The sequence below is a fragment of the Diadema antillarum genome, unplaced genomic scaffold (assembly GCF_040938485.1).
Source record: "Diadema antillarum isolate AM-2024a unplaced genomic scaffold, OU_Dant_1.0 scf00000150, whole genome shotgun sequence".
Classification (NCBI taxonomy): Eukaryota; Metazoa; Echinodermata; class Echinoidea; order Diadematoida; family Diadematidae; genus Diadema; species Diadema antillarum.
In genome coordinates, this window is record NW_027271039.1 from 1142501 (window position 1) to 1169679 (window position 27179).

At 37.4% G+C, this 27179-nt stretch overlaps 1 protein-coding gene across 1 annotated transcript in view; it reads right to left on the reverse strand.

Moving 5' to 3' along the window:
* The window catches only part of LOC139721797 (uncharacterized), a 15425-nt gene extending 2376 nt beyond the window's left edge, over positions 1 to 13049 (reverse strand). The window contains exon 1 of the mRNA XM_071633122.1: positions 12903 to 13049. Coding sequence (XP_071489223.1) covers positions 12903 to 13049 — 147 coding nt within the window. The remainder of the gene's footprint in view (positions 1 to 12902) is intronic.
* Between the last annotated feature and the right edge of the window lie 14130 nt (positions 13050 to 27179).

Below are 27179 nucleotides of genomic sequence, written 5' to 3' on the forward strand. Positions count from 1 at the left end.
CCACGAGCACCTGGAATTAAAATGCGACGGTATAATCAATTTTGATTACAACAACAATGGCGCCCAAGGGTAGTGTAAAAAAAAAGCATTAACAGAAGTCGTTTTGAACTCCCTTTTATGGAATGCTTTGCTACAACCGTTGTTCAATGTGGCGGTGCTATCTTTTTTATTTCTGCGTTTATTCGCATTTAACCGTATACGGTTGATGGCTAAAAAAAAAACCTGCAGGTGCGGTTAGCGCCTTGTGTCACCATGACGAGACAAACCATCTACCACTTCGTGTGGGACGCGTGTGAACTGATGGTGTTACGAAGCATACCTTTCATATGGCACACGATAGAGACAATGTGAATATTGCGTTGTCATTGTTGAATAATCATTGGGTGATGAAGTTATGAATAAGCCTTTGCTGCAGACTAGAAACTTGCTATTAAAAATATGACATGCCTGTAGGTGATACTTCCATAGAAAGTCCATTTCCCGCCAATTTACAGGAGTAATTCGATTTTTTTTTTCGATACGGCGAAAAAAAAACCCAATGAACACAACCGAAACAGAAGCGTGGTATCATACCAAGTATTTCATTATAACTACGCTTTTGTTCATGCATTTCAGGTTTATTTTGCAGCATATTCCAGATGTTAGAGGCTGATTGTCTAAACATTTTGCATGTATTTTTAGTATTTCCGTGACTGCGTTTATAATCCGTCGTCTCCTTTTATTTTCAATAATGTTCATCTTTTTCTTTCTTCTAATCATACAAGAAACATGTGTCTTGTATTTAGTTGTATATTGAAGCAAGCATCTATTATAGTAATTATGCGTGTTTTGGTTTATTTTGTTCTGTTCATTTTGGTGTGACTAATAATATTTCTGATTTCGCATTTGATTTCTGCGATTCAGTATGCCCATGGTTTTACGTTGTTGTTTATGTTTATTTTTCATCTTTTTTTCTTTTTCTTTTTTTTTTTTTTGAGCAGGGTCTAAACAGCGACGATGCCGCAAAGCAATCATGAATCATTGCTATAAAAATCTTCCTGTGATCACTTTTCGACAAACAGTTTGCATTCAAGTACACCTGAGAGTAGATGAAATTGAAGCCTCCTCAAGCAGTGTGTCAAGGGAATCTGCCTTTCTTATCTTCGAATGTAATCGTCTTACGTGCATTCTAAGCAAATGGCTGAATTTGGTTTCAGAATTATCTGATGTTTCCGGTGCTTTTTTTTTTAAATTCCTTTGTACAATTTTGCTCTCCTGCTGCCGAGGACATACACTCCGAATGACTTTATGAATTTATTTCCATAACAGCATTGCAGGATCAAGAACGATTGGTCTATGGCTATGATGCATCAACGATTTTTAACAGATGATCCTGCTATTTTTTCTTCCTTTATTCCCCTCATTCTTCTCCTCCTATCGACTGAAAATTATTACGTCCCGTGAAAGTTCAGTGAATTGTAAAGAGGTTTACCTATACAGCAAAACAGTGTGTGCTATTTTAAAGCGTGGTGTAGCTACATACTAGTATACATGTACATGGTCAGCGCCACGCGTGTGCTTGCATGGCTACCAAAAGTGTAGTGAGTTCTTAAAAAATGTTCCATTTTTCTTTAAAAAAAATACACACACACACACACACACACACACACACACCAACAAACAAACAAAACATGAAGGATTATACCTTTAATGCCTTCCATTTCAGGTATAACAACCGAGAGATTACTGGGTTGTCCCAAAGCTAATTTACGAAACTATCAAACAAAGGTGTAGTCAGTCATGTCGGGTGTGTGTTAGATGGACAGAATACGTTGACTTTTGATTACTGTATTTTCCGTCGTTACAAGCAAACGAAAGTGTTGCATGGTAATGTTATGCGTATAAATGTTAGAATGGCTGCAACGCACATTATGCGTGCATCATGTATATCATTCTGGACATAAGTATCTAGTGAATGAATTATTTGTATTAAGGAGTGCGAAAAGAACAAAGCAGAACCTTTCGTCATTTTTTCGCCTTTCATTTTCACTTCCATTTTCTTCTCCTACATAAAATACAATTAGAAAATTACAAATGATTTTGAGTACACAACATTTGACTGAACGATAAAAAATGGAAGTAAATAATGAATTAAACATGTAGTATTATACTCATAGCTTCAGACCAAACTTGTTTATAGTCTATGCTACGAGAAAAACGAAATATTGAGGGGTTAAAAAAATCCCTTTAGTTCTAGAGCTTCTGTACCGTCGAAGCTGTAAAGCTGTTCTGACGAAATTAGATATGCATTTTGTCATCCGGAGATCATGATTGTTGATTTTTATTTGTATTTTATTTAATTCATTCACTACTCATGGGTTGGATGACCCTATTCAGCCAGTGGCTGTTTTTCATAGGGGTCCACACCCACATTGAAAATACATGAAATCACAACACTCATATTGAAGCATTATACTTACATTAAAAATACAACAAATTAATCTACATAAAAGCATACAATCAATACAGAGATGAAATACGTATACCTATTTCATATTTGTTTGGATATTATTATTTGTTTGGATTAATTGGATTATTCAGGTAAGGTCACCTCCCTGGGTGAATCAGAGTCACTAGACTGCCCAAAAGGACATATGAAATTATTCGTTTGTCAGAAAAGATAGAGTCAAAAGTACCTCTGAAGGTATTATCACTGCAATCTAACATGAATTGTCCCAACCGAAACATGCTGATTACACATATCTTTCATGTACGTGTAGAATTATGTAGTTAGAAAATAGTGCAACTGAAAGGGAACTTGGGGTAAGTCCACAAACACTAGTAGTTTTGTCATAACAGCAGTTTATGTTTTTAAAAAAATGGATGTGTGTTTCCTGTGCTAATATTGCTTAAGTTGATTAAGGTAAACATCGAGTAAGATTGTAAGTCAATGAAGAAGAGGACCGAAAGTGCAACTTGGGTCTGTTAAAGGGAAATTCCAGACGATTTTCATAATTTCACGTCATGTAGTTTACAAATCAACAGCTCCATGTATAGATTTGTGGAATTTATTGTGGTTCTTGAGCAGAGAAACAATACTTTAAACAAATATTACACTGCACAAGGATGATGACATAGGAGGCTCACATATTTCAGAAATGTATCAGTGTAGTTCCATTACAATACCACATGCTTGCGAGTTCACCTGTGTATAATCTATGCATGCCTGCTGCTGCCTTGGGCCCCAACTCATGCATTCTAATGGTGACTCTGTCATGTTATCATCCCGAATTGTTCATTGCAATTTGCTATACATTTCGAAAATATCCTTATTCTTCATCCCAGTTATCGTAAATTCTGAAACTCTGTCCCCAGTATAACTAATCTATGGTTGTTCAAATGTAAAAATCTGAAAATCATCCAGAGGTTTCCTTTAATAACACCAGTGTTATGTGATTTGTTTTACAGACATAATTATCACAGATTATGTGCGTTGTCTTCAAATCATTTTTTGGTTAACAGTGATACCGATGGAATTGATTTCAGATGCATTTCTTTGCAACAATAAAGTGTCATTAAAATAAATATTATATCTCTTGGCAACACGTGTATTGTAATAGCATATTGAAAGCATAGCTTAAAAATACAAAAAAAACAAAACTCAAAACATGCACTCCAAAAACATCCGGGTCAAAGCTGACCCGGAAAGGGTCCGTTGGGGTCACACTCCGTTCCGGGTCAGAAATGAAAAGGAATGGGGTCGGATATCACCACATTCAGAGTCATGATTTGGATTAGGATGACCCCATTCCGGGTTTTCATGACCAAATTCCAAGTCATTTTTGACCCTGAACGGGGTGTGACCCCAACGGATCCTTTCCGAGTCAGTTCTGACCAGGAAGTTGTTACAATGTGTGATTAGTTTTCTAAAGATTAGCAACATCTCTTGGTTTCGTTTTCGCCAGGGACCTTTATTATCAATTTTTTTTTATGCACTACACAACATACAATTCTGTCACTTGATGTCAGATGTAAATTTCATTCCATTAGCTATCAGCACAGAAAAAAAAAGTGCGCTTTGCGCAACAAGCAGGAATATCCCAATTGTAAAGATGTGTGTATTGCAAAGATGTGACCCTTTGCATTACCTTTCTTTTTTACATTTTGTAATGTACTTTATATACTTATCATTTCTAAGATTGTGACTCCCGTGTATTTATCACATGCATGTGTCCTCAAAGGGCGGAAAAGACCAGTAATTATAGTTTACGTACTTACATAACCTTTCGTGAGTCACTGGTGTGGGAATGATAATTATAAAATGGGTTCAAGAATGTAGCCAATAGGAAGCGCTGAAATGAGACACACCTCCTTCCTTTACTTCAGTACAATTGCACTGCCTGTAATCCTATGGTAGATTGCCGATCGTCTGTGCGCGCGGCGGCTCCTTTGATAAATTGCATGCATACGCGCTGTCAATCCTGTTTCTAGTTCGGGCTGCCGGCCGGCCGGCCTGTCTTCCCTTGTGCATAGCATGTGTGGCGTACGTACGTATACTCTACTGCTATACGTACACTTTGTACAGTACAGTAGACCAAGCGTTATGGGACCGGACGCGTACATGGAGTCACTTTGAAGAGCAAATCCAACGATTTAGCAGGTTAATTCTCACGCCGTTTTCAGAGTATGTTGTCTAGTAGGCCTATATGAGGAGTCTATATCAAGTCTTTAAGGTAAAGGGTGCATATTCTATGTAAAATAAGTAAGTTTTCATGCGGGAACTTAAGTGTCCGGAAACCCAACCCCCCATTATACTTATACTATATGTGCGGGACTTCCGCGAGTGCGACGTGCGTAAATGTTTGGGACGAACATCTCCGGACGTCTTGGCCCACAAAGGTACGTGAAAAACGCTGAAAAATGATGCTAGTTTTCGAATTTTCGACCCATTTTATAAAACAAATGATGCACAGGATTATTTCGTGGCGTTAGTGGAGGCGTAGCTCACTCTCGGGTATTTACAATGTAGTGCAACATGCACTCGGCTTTGCCTCGTGCATGTTTCATAATTGTAAATACCCTCGAGTGCACCACGCCTACACTAACACACTCTATCCTGTGCATCATTTGTATATGAATACACTGTACTCTCCGCGTAATCGGGTATCGCTTAAACGGGTACTCCGTTTAATTGGGTAGTAATGTCAAAATCAGTTCCAATGCATATTAAAATTACCTGATAATCGGGTTGCCTCTCCGCATAAATCGTCGGTGTTTTCACGAACCGACGCTATTTCGATTTTGGTCAAAATTTTCAAAATCGAGATATTGGTACCAAATGAAAGTGCTTTCAAAACTCTACCAAATCCCAAAATTTTAGATCACAAAATTAATTATTCTTAATTTTATCAAAGAAAGAAAAAAAACGACGGTACTCGAAATATCGAGAAATTGAGAAAAAGGGGTTTCACGAACCGACGCAGTAAAGATACGCCGGTTCGTGAAACCCGAATTGCTAGTGTGAAGAGCAATGCGGGTTTTACGAACCGTCGCAGTTGCATTATTTTGAGCTTTGTTCAACTTACTGGCCTAGAATTAGGTTTTGGCCCTAATCCAGATCTCAGAGTGAGAACCAAACCTTCTGAAAGATGAATGACGACCTAAGCCAGCCCACTGTCCACGAGTGAAGTGAATGGTAAGCTATAATCGTATTAAAATCATGCTCAAAATAACAGTTTCAGTTGGACTACCATAATCATTAATTGCGGTAGAGTGTAGTCCCATGTATTCAATCGTGTGATGCTTATGAAGCCTAGTCTGTAAACGCCATCCAATTTCAAATTAGATCCCAAATCATATTATTTATAGTTTCTTTTCAACTTATGTCATTACTTCTGAGACTACTGAGTACTGTAGTCGTAACGTCTGTGTGCAAGACATGCAAGATGTCAAAGTCTCGAAGACACTCATGGCTATGCCTTGACTTGAGTTGAAAATGAAATCATGAGATTGACAAAGTAGGCCTACTAAACTAAAAAAAAAAGTAAAAAGTCTAAAAGTAAAACTCAAAGGAAGAGTAAAGAATAAAGTTAGACATGTCAGACTTTAACTTTCAAGTTTAACTATTAAGTCTAAGTTAAGACTTTACTTGTAATGCCAGTTACTAAAACTAAGATCAGCTGAAGTCCAAGACCAAGTCAAATTAACACAGAGTCTATAGTCTAGCTCTAGATCTACATCTAGACTAGTGGTAATAGTAGGTAGAGTCCACCCATTTCCCCCCCCCCCCCAATTTTTACTGGTCCATTCCTGAAAAAGGTTACTGGTCAGTGTCCAACAGTGATTTTTCCTGGTCAGGGACCGTCGGACCAGTGCCAGTGTGCAGCGTTGGTGTAGATGTCATCTATGACAGTATATGTGGTCTAGTGATACTACCTAAACACTACGAGTAGTACTCTACAGGTTAGGTGGCTTTCCTGTACAGTGCAGTGTTATAGTATACTTGTGAATTCAGCCCTAGTACCGTACTGTGTGTAGATATGTGACATTATGTCTAACGTTAGTTCGAGTGGAGTACCTTTGAAGCACAGCGGTGGGGCTTTTTTTCCCTAAAACTTGTGAATGCGGCCCAACCAAATGGTGTTTACATATTTACGCGTGATTGATAGTGATACAGTAGCGCTGTCGATTTCCACAGCAGCCATACATAATCTTTTGTCCTTTCTTCTTTCCTTTTTTTCCCTTTGTTCTTTCACCCTTTTTATTCTTGGAATCGAAGGACTTCTAAGAAATGTCCCTCGACTGATTTAACCACGACTCTTGAGTCCTGGTAAACCTAACCTAACCGAGTAACCGTTAACATTTGTTAGGCCTAACATAACAGTAACACTGACTTAGCCCTGTATTGACTTTGTCTTTGGACGACTTACTGAGATGGCGAGTCTAACTCTTTAACGTTAGTCTAAACGTAGTCATTAGATCTGTCAGTGTCAGTGTCACCGGTTATTGTATATGGTGCCATCTCTAACGTACGTTAACAAGTTGATGTTAGTTATTTATGTCAACTTACTAATTCAGTAATAGTGGTACTGTCATCCTGTTGGATATCGCCGCAATATCATCCGTGACGTGTTAATTTCGTGTCACAAAGACAAAAGTTGCCAAGATCTAATAGCATTAGATGTCTAGATCTAGATGTAGTCTAGATCTATAATATAAATTTTGTGAACCACTGGTAACTTAAAAGTGAAAGGTCTAGACATTCATGAGGCAAAGGCCTATTTAGTAGATCTATTCTTATTCTATTTTAACGTCAATTCCTACTAACTCACCACATGTTATTCCTAAGGCCAAGGACTTCCGGGTTAGTGATTTTTTTTTTCATAAATACCAAACAGCAGACATGTTTCATTTGCATTCTTGCGCAGACTTCATGAAAATATGTGCAGTATCAAAGAAATATGATGCACATGACAATGCCAGTATTTTATAGGTGAGTGGTTAATACCTTTAAAAGCTGAATGATAATGTAGAGTCTAGGTCTAATTAAGATGTTACAGTCTCTGATAAGAAACAGGTTTGATTGTCATAGACTGTTTCCCAAATGCAGGTACATGTAGTAATATTCAGCTATTTCAATGCAATGCCTTGTTTACAAATACATGTAGATTTATATTCATGTGAATGATAATTCAATTTCTACATGAGACATACTAAGTGCTAAACATAATATCTTGCATCAGTAAAATGTGTAAATGACGAGACAATTTGAATATGCATCAAATACGAACAGCAGCATTTTTGACATTCTTTGATCCTGCATAGGCATACCATTTTGTTTTATGTTTAATATAAATAGAGCAAAATAATTTCAACTTCAGTTTTGTTGGCTGATTTTTTTTTCTTCTCAAAATTAAAGTTGTATCTTGTGCCATGATGTTTGATTTTAATCAAAAGTTCTTAATTTCTTTCTTTTCTTTCAGATGACTGGTGCCATGTAGTAGCGAAGAACTGGACTGTCTCAGAAAAGAAAAGGAAAAGTACAGGGTCGTGTACATCACCAACGGATGTGAATACAATGGTAATGTAGAGTCTAGGTCTAATTAAGATGTTAAAGTCTCTGATAATAAACAAATTTGATTGTCGTAGACTGTTTCCCAAATGCAATTAGTAATATTCAGCTTTTTCAAAGCAATGCCTTGTTTACAAGGACATGCAGATTTATTCATGTGAATAATGATTTAAATTCTACATGAGACTTACTAAGTGCTAGACATAAGACCTTGCATCAGTAAAATATGTAAAAGGCGAGACAATTTGAATATGCATCAAAGACGAACAGCAGTATTTTTTTTGACATTCTTTGATCCTGTATACCGTTTTGTTTTAATATAAATAGAGCAAAATAATTTCAACTACAGTTTAGTTGGCTGATTTCTTTTTCTCAAAATGAAAGTTGTATCTTGTATCATGATGTTTGGTTTTAATCGAAAGTTCTTAATTTCTGTCTTTTCTTTCAGATGACTGATGCCATGCAGTAGCGAAGAGCTGGACTGTTTCAGAGAAGAAGAAAAAAGTACAGCATCGTGCTGATCATCAAGGAATGTGAATACAATGGCTTAGGAAAGAAGACAATCTACAGATAGGATAGAAGGGAGAAATTGGGATGAAGGGCGACAACATAAGGACGGTATATCTACAGTGAAATGTGATTGTAAAGTGGAAACATGAAAGGAGATCCTAAGATTGAAGGTGAAAACAATGCATTCGATTCTGTGATGTCGTAATTACAATTTTGCTACACTTTAATAACACTACAGAGAGACATTTATATCAAGGAAAGCTTCATGTGGATATGGAATGTTAGATTTTTTTAAAGTGTTCATTGATATGTATTTCATGATAATAAATCTTGAAGCTTTTGTGTGGTAATCATAACCTTGTGATAAATCTTGATAGATTTCTAAGTGCACATTGGCAATATTTAGATGATGCTGTAATCAGATTAAGTTCTATTCTCCTTTATTCTTTTATTTATTGTTTTGTTGTTTTCAACCCACTTTGAATGTGTCACGTATGATTCTTATAAACATGGGAACATGCACTCCATGTAACTGATAGGACTTATAACAAATTGACATAATTATTCAACCATCACTAGACAGTTCTGTTATAAGATGTTCTTTATCTAACTAAAATTGTAAATTATGATACGTGTATGTTCCCATGCAAACTCACAACAAAATACAGAAATTTGATTTCTTTTAATAATAATTCATTATGTCTCTAAATTTACAATTAAAGAAAGTGATTGCAATAAGGATGTCAAACATTGTATATTAAAATAATAGATTATTCATTTGTCTCCATCCGTAGTAACGCACGCAACTGCAGTGTGCAGTTTGTAGGCTGCTGTGAAAAAAAAAAAAAAAATCACAGGCAGCCCAAGCAGGATTCGAACCCACGACCTCTGGATTACTAGACCAGCGTCATAACCACTAGACCACCGGAGTGCCCTGGCGCTACCTTTACACATGAATAATTAAGTATAGAAGGGCTTGGGGGCGCTTCGAAGTTTACTGCTCTTATTAAATATGTACATGTCATTTGCAACTCAACTAAAGATGATTAAACACACTGAAATTCTTACTTTAAATGATATTCATAATCTGTTTTTTTTTTCTTTAATAGCTTGGGATGTACACTTTATACACTGTATCGGTCTACATTTTGCCTACAATATGGAATTCTTTACTTCGAGACGTTTGTTTTTAACAAACAAAAAAATTAAGAGTCCTTTAAAGGTGCTGTAAAACAGTGGTGTTTGTTTGTTTTTTGGTGGGGGGGGGGGACTCAAATTAGCCTTGGCCCCTCTCCGCCGTCTTTTTTTTTTTCCTTTAGCTGCATTTTTTTTAGTCATCACATGAAAATTCGTCTGCATCCACCCCGTAGTTTTGCTGATGACCTTTCTTTTTAATTATTTTAGCCACACACAATTTTGGCTGAATTTCCCCACCCCTCTTGTGAATTTGCTAGTACATGTACTAAAACACATTCTCAGAATGTGTTTATAGTACTGGTGGATTAAGGATTCACGGGGGGGGGGGGGTCGGCCAAAATTTCTCTTTTCTCATATGTAACAAGCCTACGGGGCGAAAGGCTGATATTATGGGCTTTCTACACACATTTTTAGATGCTAATTATTGGTTAACATGAGCATGATCATTTATGTTGTGATTAATTTGTTTCCTTATATATGTATGACTTCTATTAGAGACTTAATTGGCTTGGCACTCCTTACATCGACCTATTTTAGACACCCATTTCCTTCTCTCTCTCGTGCTTTTTCTCTACTGTCCTGTGAATAGTGTAACTACATGTACATGCAGTACCTCTTCTCTTTTGTATGATATACATCAAGTTTTTATCTGAGCATATGGGTGTTGCAGCACTCTCAAGCTTCATGCATATGCAGCAACATCTTTGTGTGTTCATATACATAGTTATGCTTGATATATTAATTTGAGAATGTTATTCTTTCTCTTGTATATGTTCCGTCCGCACTCTATAGATGTAAATGTACGATGTAAGATTTGGTGTGCATGTTCGAACTGTGTTCCTCTTTTTGTGAACACACAAGAACTGATATAATAATGAACTTGAATTACACATATTCTTGAATCTTGATTCCATCTCCATTTGCCATTAGATATGTATTGATTTATGGAGCTCTTCCACAATTGTTATCCTTCCCATTGTCATTACTCATCTCTGAGTAATTCAAATTTGATATTTTATTGAGGACCTATGTTTCTTCGATTACATAATGTACCTCTTCAATATATTGCTGCAAAAGGCATAATAAAACATGACCATTATTATACAGTTATATTTAAAATGAAGCTTGAAATTCTGATAGTGTTGATATTTATGTATTTTTATGAGTTTATCAGTTTCGAAGAGTGCATGCAGGATGAGTTTTATGTTTTTATATGATCAGGTGCAGCTATCATAGAATCTGTTGAGCAGGAAAGAGAAAGATGGAAAATGAGGAATTATGAGTGAATTCGCATGCGAGCCAAATGACAATAATGACACTGATAAAAATTGTGACAAAGTAAATGTCACAAATATGTGGAATAATAAGAAATAAAGAAATTAATATATTATTTCAGAGAAAGAAATAACAGAGTGCATGCATGAGTATGAAAGATGAGTAAATACAAGTAATTATTACTGACTGGCACGCCTTTTTCCCAAGATTTAGGGGCATCCTTCATCTTAGAACAAACATTCATAATTATTATGAAAGAAGTGAACTGAATTTGAATTAAAAATAATGTGAAAAAATGAAAAAGTAAGTTAATAAAGTTTAAAAAAAACAGTAAAAAGTAAAAAATATAAAACACAGTATACCGAGTACATGTATTACCAAATGATAGATGTCCAAATGCAAAGGTGTTAAATAATAATACATCCACAAAAAGGGGGGGGGGCAAAGAAATCTTTGGAACGATCAACCACAGCTATAATAACAATGCGTGTACTAAATGAAGATGAAAACAATGACAACACTCTTTTTAGAACAATTAAGAGAAACTGGCTTGTATTATCATCTTAATTATCACTAAATGTATTGTAATCATCACAACAATCATTACATGACAATTAATTTCAATTAATAAGGTTATTGTTGATAAGCAGGTATAGCCCTAATAGTATTTGTATGTAAACACATACGAAAATGAAATAGCGACGGTTCGTAAATACACGCGTATTGCACGTTACCTATTGTACAGGCCCTACAGCGCGGGTCTCACGAACCGGCGTAATACAACTTACGTCGGTTCGTGAGACCCGCGCTTAAGTACATAACCTATGGTGCGCGCAAGAAACGATGGATTTACGAACCGACGCAGTGAGTTTGAAGACAGAAATATCGTAAATTTTTTGAATTCACACTGAAATTACACTATGGATAGGAAGAACAACTTCCACTCTCATCACCCTGTCAAAATTTTCACACACAAGACAGGAAAAGTCATTGAAAACGTTGTCTAAAACTTGTGAGATCTTTAAACGCGATTTTCTCAGAATTGCATTTTCGCTCAAAAACGAAATAGCGTCGGTTCGTGAAAACGCCGACGAAATGGGTAAATGATTTTCTTCTAATCTAACTTCTACCCACATTTTATCGCAGATATAACACTTTAAGAAATCATGAATGCCAAATTTTCCACGGCTAATCGCATTCTCTGCTTAATTTGCAAAGAAGACCGATCATTTGGGGAGTAATTAAACATGATGAAAACATATGTACCAGTACCGACTTGCCACACGTAAACAAACATTGCACATGTAGCTGGCACTCACAATCATTGCATAGACAGGAGTTGAACACACTTGCGCTCCTCCCTTACTCCGCAACAACATTCACAATATACGAGAAGTTTGCAACGAAAATCAGGCCTTGCACCGGCTCCATAATTTTGCTTTCCCAAGTCACTTTTCGAAAAGTAATCCGACGTTCTACGTGACTAGTGCAAGCAAAGAGACCTGTTAATTTCGGAAAACGCCTGCGTGTTAGCGAGGAGTCTTTTATAGTCAAACGACAAAGTTTTCTGAAGACATATTTGTTCATGAAAAGAGTGTAAAATTATTGCTCGTGACTGATGAGTAAGTGTAAGGTATGTATAATGTGCTGTGCAAGTACACATGTTAAGTATACATTGTAGGTGTTTGGTGCAGTGTACAATGCATGTATACATACACATTGTATGTGTGTCAGTTGTGAATGAGACGTGTTCTTCTGTTAATCGGGTACTCCGCTTAATCGGGTAAGAAACGCTCTGCTCGAGCCTAACCGATAATGCGGAGAGTACTGTATTTCAAAATGATTGCCAAAGGAACTGAAGTGAAAATACCTGTGCTCCTACGTCTTTCTCGACAGTGGTCACGTCCTCGTCCGCGGCTGCCGACACGCTCTCCACGAGGCTTTCGAAGCTCGCTCTCCCTTCGTCGGTGCAGCGGTTGATCATGGAAACATATCTGGATTTCTTCTCGTCAGCCATGTTGATGCAGAGATCGAACGTAGAGCTGTCCGTTTTACAATGATACACCAAATATTCACAACATGAAAAACCTCTTATCAATAAATTCTTTAAAACTATGGTTGCGTTTTCGTTTTGTTAATGCGGGGGTTTCCGAAAACAACAACAACCCACATTTATATTTCCATTTCTTTTTTTCTTGTGGGACGGTTAACGTGGAGGGAATCCCGGTGAAATAATTCAAGTGTGTAAACATTCTATCTAATTTCATAGTAAAACTGAAAAAAAAATAATAATATGCCGCAAGAATTCACAATTTCCGAAGAGTTGCATTTCAGCTGAGTCAGCAATACAAATAGTAACACTGTAACATGTTCATAGAACCAAGATTTAAATTCTATTAGGATTTAAAAGACAATGACGTAAGACGTATTTCTATTATATTTTTCTTTTCGGAAATTAAATTTCATTCCATTCCATTTATTAAGTTCTCACACAAATCATACAATGCCGTGTTTACAATAATTATCCATCAATGACAATGTAAAGTAACATATAAGTTATACGTTATAAGTTCAATACCATTTATATAGCACAAAATCAATTCATGTCATTCCCAAGGGTACATTCATTATGGATAAATATGTGTGTGGAGGGAACCTACATAGAAGCAGATGCTCGTGGGAGTAGGTTCCCCGAAAGAAAACCAAACACAGGCTGTTACATTCACACATACGCTCTGCACGCATCCTAGTGCACCTGCAATGGACAAGCGTGCGTGCACACACACACACACACACACACACACACAAGGAGAAGAGAATGTGAAAGAAGAAAGGAAGAAATCACCAACAAAACCGTCATGGGGACAGTAGCAATGTCCTGTGTTATGTCCTTCTGCAGCAAATACCAACCCGGTTTTTATTTCGACAGGAACTGGTGTTACTCGATGTTTTTACAATCTTTTACAATATATTTAATGTTAAACAGTATACCGATAAATTTACTTCTAAGAAAAGAAAATATTCAACTCAGGCAATAACTTCACCTATGAGTAACAGAATTATGTTTACAAGCTGTGCTTTTCTTAGGTTTTTTCCCATGATGATTATTATTTCATGTATTATACAACACATTAAGTAAAGATGATCTAATACTCAAAATACTCTTTGAAACATGTTATAATTTCTATTTGTAACTTTTTTTTTCATTGAAATCATCACCTGGTAATATCCTAGAAAATTAAATCAAACCGTTTACTCTGTTATGACATTTGTGTCTTACGGATAATTTAGGGCTCCAATAAATGTTTAGTCATAAAAGGTACAGGCTGCTATTTGATGTTATCTCATTTAAATTATGCGCTTAGTAACAATGTGAAAGAAAAACGTCATATACGACGTAAGCTCCTATCCTTGCCGAAGAAAATCAGGTAAGTAAGAAAAAAACACCCCTCCACTGAAAAAAAAATGAACAACGAACAAACACCCGCAATACCACATCAGCAATATTGGAATGAAATAAAAGGGAAAGGTAGTCAATTTAGAGAGGTTTTTATTTCATATAAATGAGCAACATGTATTCGTCATTAGACATTATATCATTGCATGGATAGCATGATGTCTTGACCGTAATTAATGGGCTGCAATAGAAACATCTATGTCTGTCAACATATCTGCGTTGTTATCTAAAACACACTTCCTAACTTCATAGCCAATACCACCTCTGTTTTGGACTTGTTTCTTAGTTACAAGATTTGGAGGGTGATAGTTTCTTAGATTATACGGAAAAGGATTAATAATAATTGAAATGAGACATATACGTAGTTCTGCCCGGGACAGTATCTCTGCTGGGAATGAAAAGAACGCCAGTGATTGCGTATGTAATTGACTGTCATGCGGAGTAATGGATACACACAGGAATGTGTTTCACATTTCAGCGGAGAATACAGGCTTGAAATGTCATAGGTCACGCATTGCAACACTCTCGAAAATTAATCCTCGCAAGTGAAGTCTGCTTTTCAAGCGTAGATTTGCAGACACGCACTGACGATTACACCCCCCCCCCCACACACACACACACAAACACACGCACACACATATTTTGTACAGGTGGACATAGCATAGACCGACATACATGCATGCAAAATGTGGGTATATATTTCTGCTCTGTTTGGTGCAATGGCTAAATGATTAAACTTTCTGCGATCCTCGTCACTAAGATAAGACATTTCTCCCTCCCCATCTCTTACTCTCCCTTTATCTCCCCCTCCCCCCCCCCCCCTCTCTCTCTCTCTCTCTCCTCTCTCCTTTCTTTCTCACACTGTCATTACCTTTCAGCCAGTGTTTTTGCTTGAAACAAGTGAGACTGATTAAGGCGAATTGTACAAAGCACATATCGCACACTAGCAACAACACTAATGAAATGAAGAGGCATATCTTTCTCCCTACTAAAACAGGGCATTGTAGATTTTAATCATGAACATCCGACGGGCGTCGTATCAGCTAGTAAACCTGTTCTGGCAAAACGCTGGAAATAAATCGTAAACGTTATTTGATAGTGTTGGCTTCCAATACTGTAAGTACGGGGTAAAATAGCTGCAGGAAGGATAAAGGAAATGAAATGCGATTGGATCTTCTTTTCTTGCTGACATATTGAACTACCGCATAGAGAGCTGAGAATCTACATTATCATACTGGTAGAGTATCTCTATTATCTCTATTATCTCTATTTTGTAATCCAATTTTCGGATACTTTATTTTATATACTTTAATTAATTTTATATGCTTATTGTCCCATTATTTTGTTTGTTGGCTGTTTTTTATCCACTGTCATAATTGTATATTTATGATGATATATCATTCGTAATACATCATAAAAATGCATGCTATTTGATAAATAATTGTATATAGATAACATAGCAACTATATATATATATATATATATATATGCCATTGATAAATCACCATCAAAAATGATAGATACAAAGAGACAAAGAGAGGGAGAGAGCGAGAGAGAGAGAGAGAGAGGGGGTGTGGATAGGATTTAGGCGGCTATTCCTATACAATGTGATGAATAAACCTTATCGTAAATCAAACTCATTGAATAAATTACTTTTTTTGTCTATGTCAGTTGCCAACACCAAAAAACAAGCAAATAAAAAACAAACAAACAAACAAACGAAGAGATCATAAATAGATAAAGACCCCGCTGATTTTCAGCTGACACGGAAGCTTGCACTTGTGGTATATACAATTTAATTGACTAGTCCCTAATTGGTAGTCAGTTCAGCTATTTTTCTCTTTAAGAATTTCACACCTTTTTTTTTTTAGGGGGAGGGGCGACCGTAGTAAGTTTTTCATTTATTGATTTTTGTTTGTTTGTCATTGCTATGAACGCCAAATACAATCCACTCCATCTGAGCATTTTGACCTGTAACATCAAGCGGTTAGGTTTCTGCTTGTTCTCTCCAAATTTCGGTTTTATTGCGGACCTCGTTACGGTAATTCATACAGCAGTTTCATAGTTTCATAACTTCATCATCTGAAAGATTCATAACACTGCATCATGTGACTGGTAAGGAGATAATAAAGATGCAATGGCCATAATCATAGAGAACAAAAAAAAAAACATTCTAAGACTCCTAACACGAAACATTTTCATGCTTTTACGTTATGATTCAAACATGAAAACGAGACGACGCTCTTTTAAAGAAAATACGTTATAGGAAAAGATCTACAGATAACAACCAGTGAAGACTTCTGATCAGTTAAAGTGACGGAAATATCAATTCATGAACAGTACAAATCATTCAGTTCTCATTATTTTGCCCCATGATCACAAGTGGTCGTTTCTACAATAAGAAAACTTGATGAAAAGGAAGGAAAAGACACCCACGTATGTATCACGCTCACAATCATTCTCATCGAATTTTACCTGTGGCTGATTCACGTAAAATCGTATAATGTTCGTCCTGCTGTTCTCTGTCTGTGGGGTGATGAGGGAGCTAACGTTTTGCCTTTACACAGATCGCGGCAAAATGTGTAGGAGTATTACGCAGTGCAGATTTTCCAGGCAAGTGATAACGGCTTGCGACCTTCTGCAGCAAAATATGTACATGAAGCTCAGCGCGCGACCGCCCTGGGGAAAGACATGGTGTACACATTAGATTTATTGTGGCGGTCGTGACTGCGGCGCCATTTTACGGCGACTGTGGACGCAAACGCAAAATGCTTGCACTTTGTGTGTATTAGCGAGAGTGAATGTGTGTATATGCGTGTGTTGCTTGTCTGTGTGTACGTGTGTGTGCCTGCGAATTATGCATTTTCAGGGCATAAAATGGATCTGCTGAAACTTCGTGCGCACACATGTGTGTGTGTGTGTGTGTGTGTGTGTCCGTGTGTGTGTTCATGTTTCTGTGTGTGCTGTGTAAATGGAATTGCGGTAGAAAGTGTATTGAAGGTTAACGCGTTGCTTGCATCTTGGATATCGCTGCAAACACGATATTCCGAAGTAATGGCCGACAATTTCATCATTTCATCCCATATGAAGGAAAATCATAAATCTTATTTGCAGGGACGATGAAGATGAAACGAATACAGTAACAGCCAGACTTCAAGATGATTTCGCATGACGACAAATAATCACAGGTTGAAATGTCATGTTCATATTCAAGCAAATTGACACATGTTTGCCTCCCTGCAAAGATCAAGTTTGCTTTGCAGTTTCATTGCTTTTATGCCTGCAATATTCAAGCACTTACAAAAAAATAAAATTTTGCCAGGCCAGTGCGAAGATATTGTTGTTTAAAATTTTCCAAAATATTAATCTCGACGAATGTACCGAATAATACATTATATGTACGTAACTGTGTGTGTGTGTGTGTGTGTGTTTGGCTTTTGCGTACTTGACTATGTTATGATATTCATACACATCTCTCTCTCTCTTTCTCTGAATCTCTCTTCCCTACTCTCCATGTTTCTGAATAACAATAAATGAAGGAAGAGACACAAAACTATGCATACAGACAGGGAGACGGACAACGAAAGAGATATATTGTATTAGATGATTTATTCATATTTCACGTTTTATGTTGTTTGTTGGTGTGTGCGGTCCTCCCGCATTTGATTTCGTAGCATGGTATTGCGTGAATTATCACCAGATATTAATGTGAACATCGATCAATAAGCAGTCCGAAATCTTGGTGAAAATATATAGGTAATTTGAGTAAAACTATACCGGAGGGAATACTGATGAAATATTAGATTCACTTCAGGTGTTTCTGTGGTAGATGATGACGCGGTTAGTGATGGGTATTGTTCCTTTGAACTCTTTTCGTGACATATTTTATAAGATTGGTATCAATTATAATATTTTGGATCGGAAATGTATCCTTTAGTCATTGATTACATGAGCTTCATGCGATTTATCTTTCATCATTGTCAGAATGTTGGCTTGATTGACACGTCATGTGGAATTATTTGTTAAATGACGTAACTTTTTTATTTGAACATTTTTCCACACCTTTGCTAAATAGTACCATATTATTTGTGAGATGATGTCATAATGTCATTGTGACATCAGAAGGAAATTCTGACCTACTGTAACATAAAAAAAGGGGAGAGAATGGGTCTAAATACCTATACCTGCTTTGTCGATTTCGCAGTTTCATTCAACTGATTTTGGGCAAAAATGATATCATTAAATACACCGTGTCTGTAATATTGCAAAGGCGTATTGCAAAAGGGATTGTGATATTCCTAAATAGACATAACTTGTGCCAAACTCTCAAAATAATCCAACTCCCAAAGGTTTCAGGAAGTTCGATGCGGACTGACGTAAAATGTTCATCTTTTATGTATCCTGATTGGCCAAAGCGAAGCCTCCATTTGCATTGCTGACCAATTAATATTATAACGCACAACAGCTGAGCAGAATACTCTTGTGTGAGGATGTGTTACATTAAAAAAAAAAATAATGTCCAACTAGGCCCCGTGGAATACCAGCTAGTGCAGATGAATATCCTGGGGTGCATGTCACGAGACCGACATCCAAAAAAGTATACAGGTCACGTAGATTTGTTCTGTCTCATTGATGTAACTCAGGTAAAGCCAGGATAAATCAAACTCTGTGTTATTGATAAACCATAGGTTATACGTCTTGAGGCACACAGCATACGCTCACGAAGATAATGGAAACCGCGCAGCGAAATTTATCCAGTGTGCAAAGAAATGTGTGTTATTATTAGTACGTTGCAGGTGCGCGCTCACTTGGCCACCGTCATAATAATAACTGTCATTATTATTCGTGTGTTGAGTATGAAGAAACTAAAGGAGGAACACTCGCTAAAGGCCCCGTCACACTACAGCGAATGCCCAACGAATGCCAAGCGAAAGCCCAACGAATTCGAAAATGTGAAGACAGTTTGCATGTCTGACGTTCTTTGAATTCATTAGCTATTCGTAGGGATTCGCAGAGATACGCTGGAGATTTTGGACATGTTTAAAAAAAAAAAAAAATCGGCTCCAGCGTATCTCTGCGAATCCCGACGAATAGCTAATGAACATAAAGAACGCCAAGCATGTTACGAACTATTCTAGTATTACCAATGGATGTGAACATATCTTCAAATTTTCAAATTTCTTGGACATTCATCGGGCATTTGTTGAGCATTCCCTGTAGCGTGACGGGGCCTTTACAAGCGTGAAAGGGAAGCAGTCTTGAGAATTTTCACTGTACTGATAATTAAGAAGAGTAAAAAATATAACCTTTCACCAATTTATACGCGTGGACATCAAAAATTGTCTCCGTACGCGATTTTTAAAAAATAATTCCTGCAAGCGATCGTGTAAGAGCCTGCCAACGTCATTGATGCCCTACTCTCAAGTTGACAGCCGTGCCTCAGAAAACCAATTGAAGTGTTCAAAATGGTCATATCTGATTTTTTTCATAAAATGTGACAATATGTGGTTTTATTATTTCAAACAAAATATTTCAAGCTTATTTATATGTACAATTGATATAAAAATAAATAGTAAACATGCATTTATAAATAACTAGGGATGACGAGCAGAACAGCGCTGGAAAGAGTTGTGCATCGATGACGTATGACTCTCCGCCAAGACTCGCTCATTTGCAGAGTCACACTTTTTTAACCGAAATGTACGAGCTTATTTGGTGATTTGAAAGTTTGTTTTTGATGAAATTAGTTCATTGGAGGTACCAACAACAACATATGTGACCGTGCACCTCAAAACGAACATAAAGTCGCACACACTGATTTTGCGTGAGAACTGAAAATAAGTGAAATGGGTCAACCTAGCCGAACTTGAATTTTTCATATTTTCTGAAAGAGCGGGTCTTCTTTTACATTATGCTAAAATTTGGCATCATAAAACGGGCAGGAAAGTGTGTTTTTTTAGCAGTTTATCTCGAACATTTTTGGTAGAATAGTGTGATTAGGTGTGTCTTTAGAATCCTTTTTTTTTCATTTCTGAAAAACCTTGTCCACACTCTTCACTTTCAACTCTAATAACTTTTGAAAGGATAGGGCTACTGCTTTGAAAGTTGGCATTGAATATGGACAGAATGGGTTAATGAGGCATGTTTAATTTCAGTTTAATCTAATAATCCCTTCATTGTTGTTACTCTGGTGGTTTACTTCCTGTTTTTTGTCCCATTCATCGCACAGCCAGCACGGTTTGGTAAAGATTAAGCGCTTGAATAGACACTGTACTTCAGAGCCTCTTTTCTCAGTTCACACTTTTCCTGAGTTTGTGCTTTCTTTCCAATATTTAGATAGGTTAGGAGAGTCCATTTGATTTGAGTTATACATCATTTTAAAGCTTAAAGTCTGCTCTTTCATAATATGGTCTTAACTAAAAATTCATGTCTGGCGACTTTTTGTTTGTTTTGAGGTGCAGGGTCACATATATATATATATTTTTTTTAATTTCGTGAGGACTGCGTCCCTTGAACCATTGTTTGCGATATTGTAAGACGACCCGGTTTGATCACCAGATTCTCTGGCAATAAATTATGTTCAAGAGGTAATATTACTGGCTTCTTGTTATTTTGTTTGAGTAAAAAAAAAAAGAAGGGTGAAGAGTCCATGCGTGAGAGTCGGGGCTGATGTTGCCGGCGTGTCTGAGCCCGCAAACATTATACACCCCCACCAAGGCCTCAACACTAAAAGGTCATCGTGTGTCAGTTTGTCTTTTGATTGATGCATTGCCATTATTTGGTTAGTGTTTGGGCGTTGTCAGTATGCATTATCATCCAGAAATATGGTTAGATGTCGTTGTGTTGTTTTGATGCACTGCTCATTGGACCTACAATTTATTTTCTTTTTTTAGATGAAAAACAAAGAATACCTGAACAGAGAACAATGCAGAACCTTTAAACAATTATAATTACACTGTCATTATGCAAACCTTCATTGGTTGTGTATTCCATTTCTCTTTTCTTACAAAAAGTCTACTCCATTGTCCTAGTCAAATTGATTGCACGAAGTAGGAACTTGATCGCTTGAAAATAAAACTGAACGCTCCAAACAAGCTCATCAGGACTATCGTATGACTATCACGTGAATTTGAAAGCACAAGTAGGGAATGCAATGCTCGCATTTGGAAATGGAACGCCCAAGAAAGAATTTGATTTGACAAAAACGAAATAGAACGCCCATAGATAAAATTATTGATCGCTCGGATTCTGAATTTGAATGCCGGAATATTTTCGCGTGCGCGCGCTGTGTGAATTTGAACTCACATTAAATGAATTTGAATGACAAAGGTATGTAATTGACCTCGAAAACATCAGTATACCTGCGTGTGGAGTGATTTGAAGGCGGGTATACTCAGAAGACGAAAAGCTGGCTTCACCTGATTCTAATGTTCTCATAATCTTTGACTGATAATCATTGCCAATGATGAAAATCACCCCCCCCCCCCAAAAAAAAAAAAAAAACAAAACAAAACAAAAAAACAAAACAAAAACAAAACAAAACAAAACCAAAACAAAACAAAAACAAAACAAAACAAAATAAAACAAACAAACAAACAAACAAACAAAAAACCCGGATGTCCACTCAAAAAGAAGAAATTTACCGATGTATTTTCATGATTTTATAGCTCTAGACAGAAAAATCCCTCTTGCGTCACCAATAGTAGTGTCCCTGTATTCAATACAGGGACACTAACCAATAGTCACCAATAGCGCCCTCTCATGTGAAACCGGACGAGCAGTATTCTCGGTTTGACATGAGGGAATGATTTTCAGTAACATAGTTTGTGGAATAGTCCTCCTGAATATGCCGTCTCAGCGCCCTCTGTAAATACTTTTGAGAACATATTTGGCAATTACTGGTTTCAAACGACAGTCTCGGTTATGAAACCGGTAAAATAGACTGTATAATTTGCTCTGACACTTTTGTCCTTCCCCACACACTCAATGTAATGTTTGAATATTTAGATTGAAGTTTGCATCGATGAACACTCATTGTCCAACATCATCACTGGATTATTTCATAGTTAAATCAAAGGAAGTAAAGTCAAAGCAAGCTAGCTAGCGTAGGTTTACTTTGGCCGCAGGGGTTTGCAGCTCTAAATATGGTTAGGTGTGGGTGTGCTGTGCTTTCATCCTACATTTCGAGGTTACAGGTTTAACACGTCCGAGTATACGCGTCCGCCACAGACGGTGTACGTGCACGATGTATATCCACATTATTTTGTCTCACTGTATTTTTATCGATGTAAATCAGACACAATTCAGCCGTTCGGCTGCGAAGTTTGATCAATAAACCATGCCATACCATACCATACAATACATCTTATTATAGGTGTTGTACTGTATGTAATTCACGCATGTATTGCAACTATTATGAATTGAATCAGATATGAACCGTAGAGATATATTGTTGTGCTGATAGAAATCGATTCAATAGAGATATTGACTGCGTTTCATAATACTTATGGTGACACGACATTTCTCCTGCAACAGTCGCCCCGGTCTTATTTCCCTCCTTCCCCCCCCCCCCCCCCCCCCAGGATTTAGTGTTAGGATTTGAGTTGTTGTATGGTTTAGGTTTAGCTTGATGCCAGGATAAGAATTATGTTTAGGGTTAGGGTTATGGGAAGAATATATGTTTGATCATGATAGTATCTCACGGGAACAATGATTATTGTTGCAGGTGCAAATGTCATGTCAAATGCTGACACAGTACACTTAAAGGGGACCTCCGCATGATTAAAAGACTTTTACATTTAAACAACTATAGATTAGTTAAACCGAGTACAGAGTTTCAGAAACTATAGTGATTGGGATTATGAATGAAAATGTTTTCAAAATTTGTAACAAATTGCAATGAACAAGGATGATGACATGGCAGCCTCGCCATAAGAATGCATAAGGTTAGTTGGGGCTCAAGGAAGCAGAACAAAAGAAGATTTTATGCATAGATTCTTTTGACAGGTGAATTTGTTGAGTAAGTGGTTTTGTAACGGAATTACTCTGCTACATTTCCGAAATATGTGAGGCTCTTATGTCATCAACACTATTCGGTGTAACTTGTTTAAGATTTTCAGTTGATTGGTTTCTCTGCCCAAGGACCACAGTAAATTCCACGAATTTATACATGGATCTGTCGATTTATGTTATGAAAATCGACTGGAATGTCCCTTTAAATTTTCAGACTGTGTATAATACTGAGGATGTGTTTATTTGTGACGGTGTGTTTGTGTGTGCGAGGGAGAGAAAAAAAAATGTATGTGTATGGGTAACTTGTGTCTGTATGCTCGTGTGTGTGTGTGTGTGTGTGTGTGTGTTTGAAATATGAAGAGGCATGAAATGAAAACGTATAGACGCCTGATTTACCTGCAGTTATTGCGCTTACACCTCCTTCAGAGAAAATATGAAAAAGTCAAGATTTATTTGGACGAACCGTTTCTCCCCGTACTTATTAATCACGCGAATGTGCTCCCTGTAGAGCCCACTAATGTAGAAATCAACCACTAATGTCAAAACAACTACTAATGTCATAACACCTCGACCACAAATGTCATAACGACCACTCTTGTCACAATGACCACTAATTTCATAACACGTCGACCATTAAATGTCAAAATCGAATTAACCACAAATGTCATAACACGTCGACCACAATGTCAACATTTCCATTTTCACTGCAGATATCATAACACGTCGTTCACAAATGTCAAAATCTGATTAACCACAAATGTCATAACACGTCGACCACAAATATCACAATTTTCAAATTTTACTGCAAATGTCATGACGCGTCACAGGGGTGGATCCATAAATTCCGCAAAGGGGAGGCGCCTTACAAAATCAAAGGCTGGCACAACCCACCTCCCACCCTCTTGTTTTCTACTTTTTATACCCCACTCGCACATAGTGTGTATGGGGTACCATAGGAATCACTCTGAGGTCGGGTGGCAGGGCGGTCGGTCGGTCGTTTGATCCATTGCAAAATCTTGTTGATCGAACTACTTTCTCATTTTTTGAGCAATTGACTCCAAATTTGGCACGTGAGACCGCTATCAAAGGCAGATGTGCAAGGCACCTTATTCGTTAGTGTCACATGTGTTGCCATGGCATCGGCATATTTTATTTTTTTTTTAAATCAAACTACTCTCTCATTTTTTTTGAGCAATTAACCCCCAATTTGGCACGTGTGACCGCGATCAAATGAAGATGTTAAAGACATCTTTTTCGTTAGTATTCAATAAAGCGTTGCCATGTCAACGGCAAATTTCTGAAAAATCTTACAAAATGTTGTGGATCGAACTACTCTCTTATTTTTCGAGCAGTTGATCCAAAAATTTGGCAAGTATGACCGCTATCAAAAATAGATGTGTAAGACACATTTTTTTTTTGTAGGTACATGTGTATCTGATAATGCGTTTCCATGGAAACATCATATTCTCATAAAAACATTTTGGATCGAACTTCTCTCTCACTTTTTGAGGAATTAACCCCAAATTGGGCACGTGTGACCGCTATCTAATGAAGATGGGCAAAACACCTTTTTGTTAGCATTGCATAATGCGTTGTTATGGCAACGGCAAATTTGTGAAAAAAAAATCTTACAAAATGTTGTGCCCGAACTACTCTCTCAGTTTTATAGCAATTCAGTTGAAATTTTGGATATAACTTAATTATGATAAATGTACTCGTGTAATTGTGCAGGGCACCTTTTTTTGTGAATGAATGTGTTGCCACAGCAACAACAGTTTTTTTTTTTATACCAATCATACAATAAAAAAAAATGTGGATTAACCTAACCAGTGGCGTATCTAGGGAAAACGGCGCCCGGGGCAAGCGCGAAAATTGCGCCCCTAATTTCTGAAAAAGTGTTCCACCCCAACCCCATCCCAGTAGGGACTTTAAAGACAGTCCACATGATGTACTTTTTCAAGCACTTAAAAGGGGTCTTTTTGAGGGTGATTTAAATGTAATGAATGCAGCGAGCGAGCCGAAAATTTTTGTATTTCAGCTAACAAAACATGGAATTCTTGTCATTTTTTGCTTATTAAATCTTACAATTCTAATCAAGATATAGTGACGACGATAACGATTTATACCAACAAACTGAGGACTTTAAAAAATACTCTAAATTAGTAAGCGCGAGTGAGCTGAAATTTGTATATTTCCGCGGTATCATCACGATTTGTTCTTAACTCTTTTTTTATACATTTTGGCGAGCGAGCGCAGCGAGCGAGCCGAAAAATTTGTATTTCAGCTAACAAAACATGGAATTCTTGTCATTTTTTGCTTATCAAATTTTACAATTCTAAAGGGCTTTTTACACTTGTAAATTTTTGCTTAGCCCCGGACCAACGGTGGGGCTAAGGGGGGCTTAGCCCCACCGTTGGTACGGGACTATCCTTAGCCCACTTTCTGTTTACACTCGTTTTTGCCAAAGTGGGCTAGCCCCACCGATAGTACGGTACTATCTGGCCCTGCAAATTAGCAGGGGTTAGCACCGCAATTGCGGTGCCAAGCAAGTGAATGTAAACAGAACGAAAAAATAATCCTGGGCTAAGCGAAGGAGGCGAAGTCCGACCCTCACTGACCAATCAGAAACGAGGTAATCAAGTGCTGCCGGTGCGTGCGTGTACGTGTACAGTACACAGCGTAATTATGAATATTCATGTGGTTTGGAAAGTCCGGGGCTAAGAAATACGAGTGTAAAAAGGTAAGTTTTCTCCTTAGCCCCGGACAAGAGATAGTACGGGACTAATTGGCGAGTGTAAAAAGCTGAAAAAATTGGTACGGGACTAACGATAGTCCTGGGTCAGAGAAAGTCCGGGGTTAAGAAACACAAGTGTAAAAAGCCCTTAATAAAGATATAGTGACGGCCTTATAGATAACGATTAATACCAACAAACTGAGGACTTAGAAAAACTACTCTAAATTAGTACGCGCGAGTGAACCGAAATGTGTATATTTCCGCGGCATCATCACGATTTGTTCTTATCTCTTTTTTGAATAAATTTTGGCGAGCGAGCGCAGCGAGCGAGCCGAAAATTTTTGTATTTCAGCTAACAAAACATGGAATTCTTGTCATTTTTTGCTTATTAAATCTTACAATTCTTACAAGATATAGTGACGACCCAAACTGAAGACTTTAAAAAATACTCTAAATTAGTACGAGCGAGTGAGCCGAAATTTGTATATATCCGTGTCATCATTACGTTTTGTTCTTATCTTGTTTGTCTTGGGTTGTTTGGGTTTTTTTTTGCCGCCCCCAACCCCCCCCCCCCGTATGTTCGAAACCGTTGGCCCCTTCTTTTGATCCAATTGGCGATCGCTTCAGAACGAAAAGAAATGGCAGCCGCTGCTCCGTGAAACATTTGCCTGCTAAATATAAAGTGACATGTGTGAACACAATAGACATTGTCATTTTGTCCATGTCATCATCACGTTTTGTTCTTACCTTCTTTTTTATATAAATTTTGGCGAGCGAGCGCATCGAGCGAGCCGAAAATTTTTGTACTTCAGCTTACTTACAGAACAATGGAATTCTTGTGTGAACACAATAAACATTGTCATTTTGTCGGCGGCATCATTTTTTTTTTTTTTGGTCTTGTTTGATTTGGTTTTCTGCCCCCCCCCCCCCCCTTTTCCGGGCGA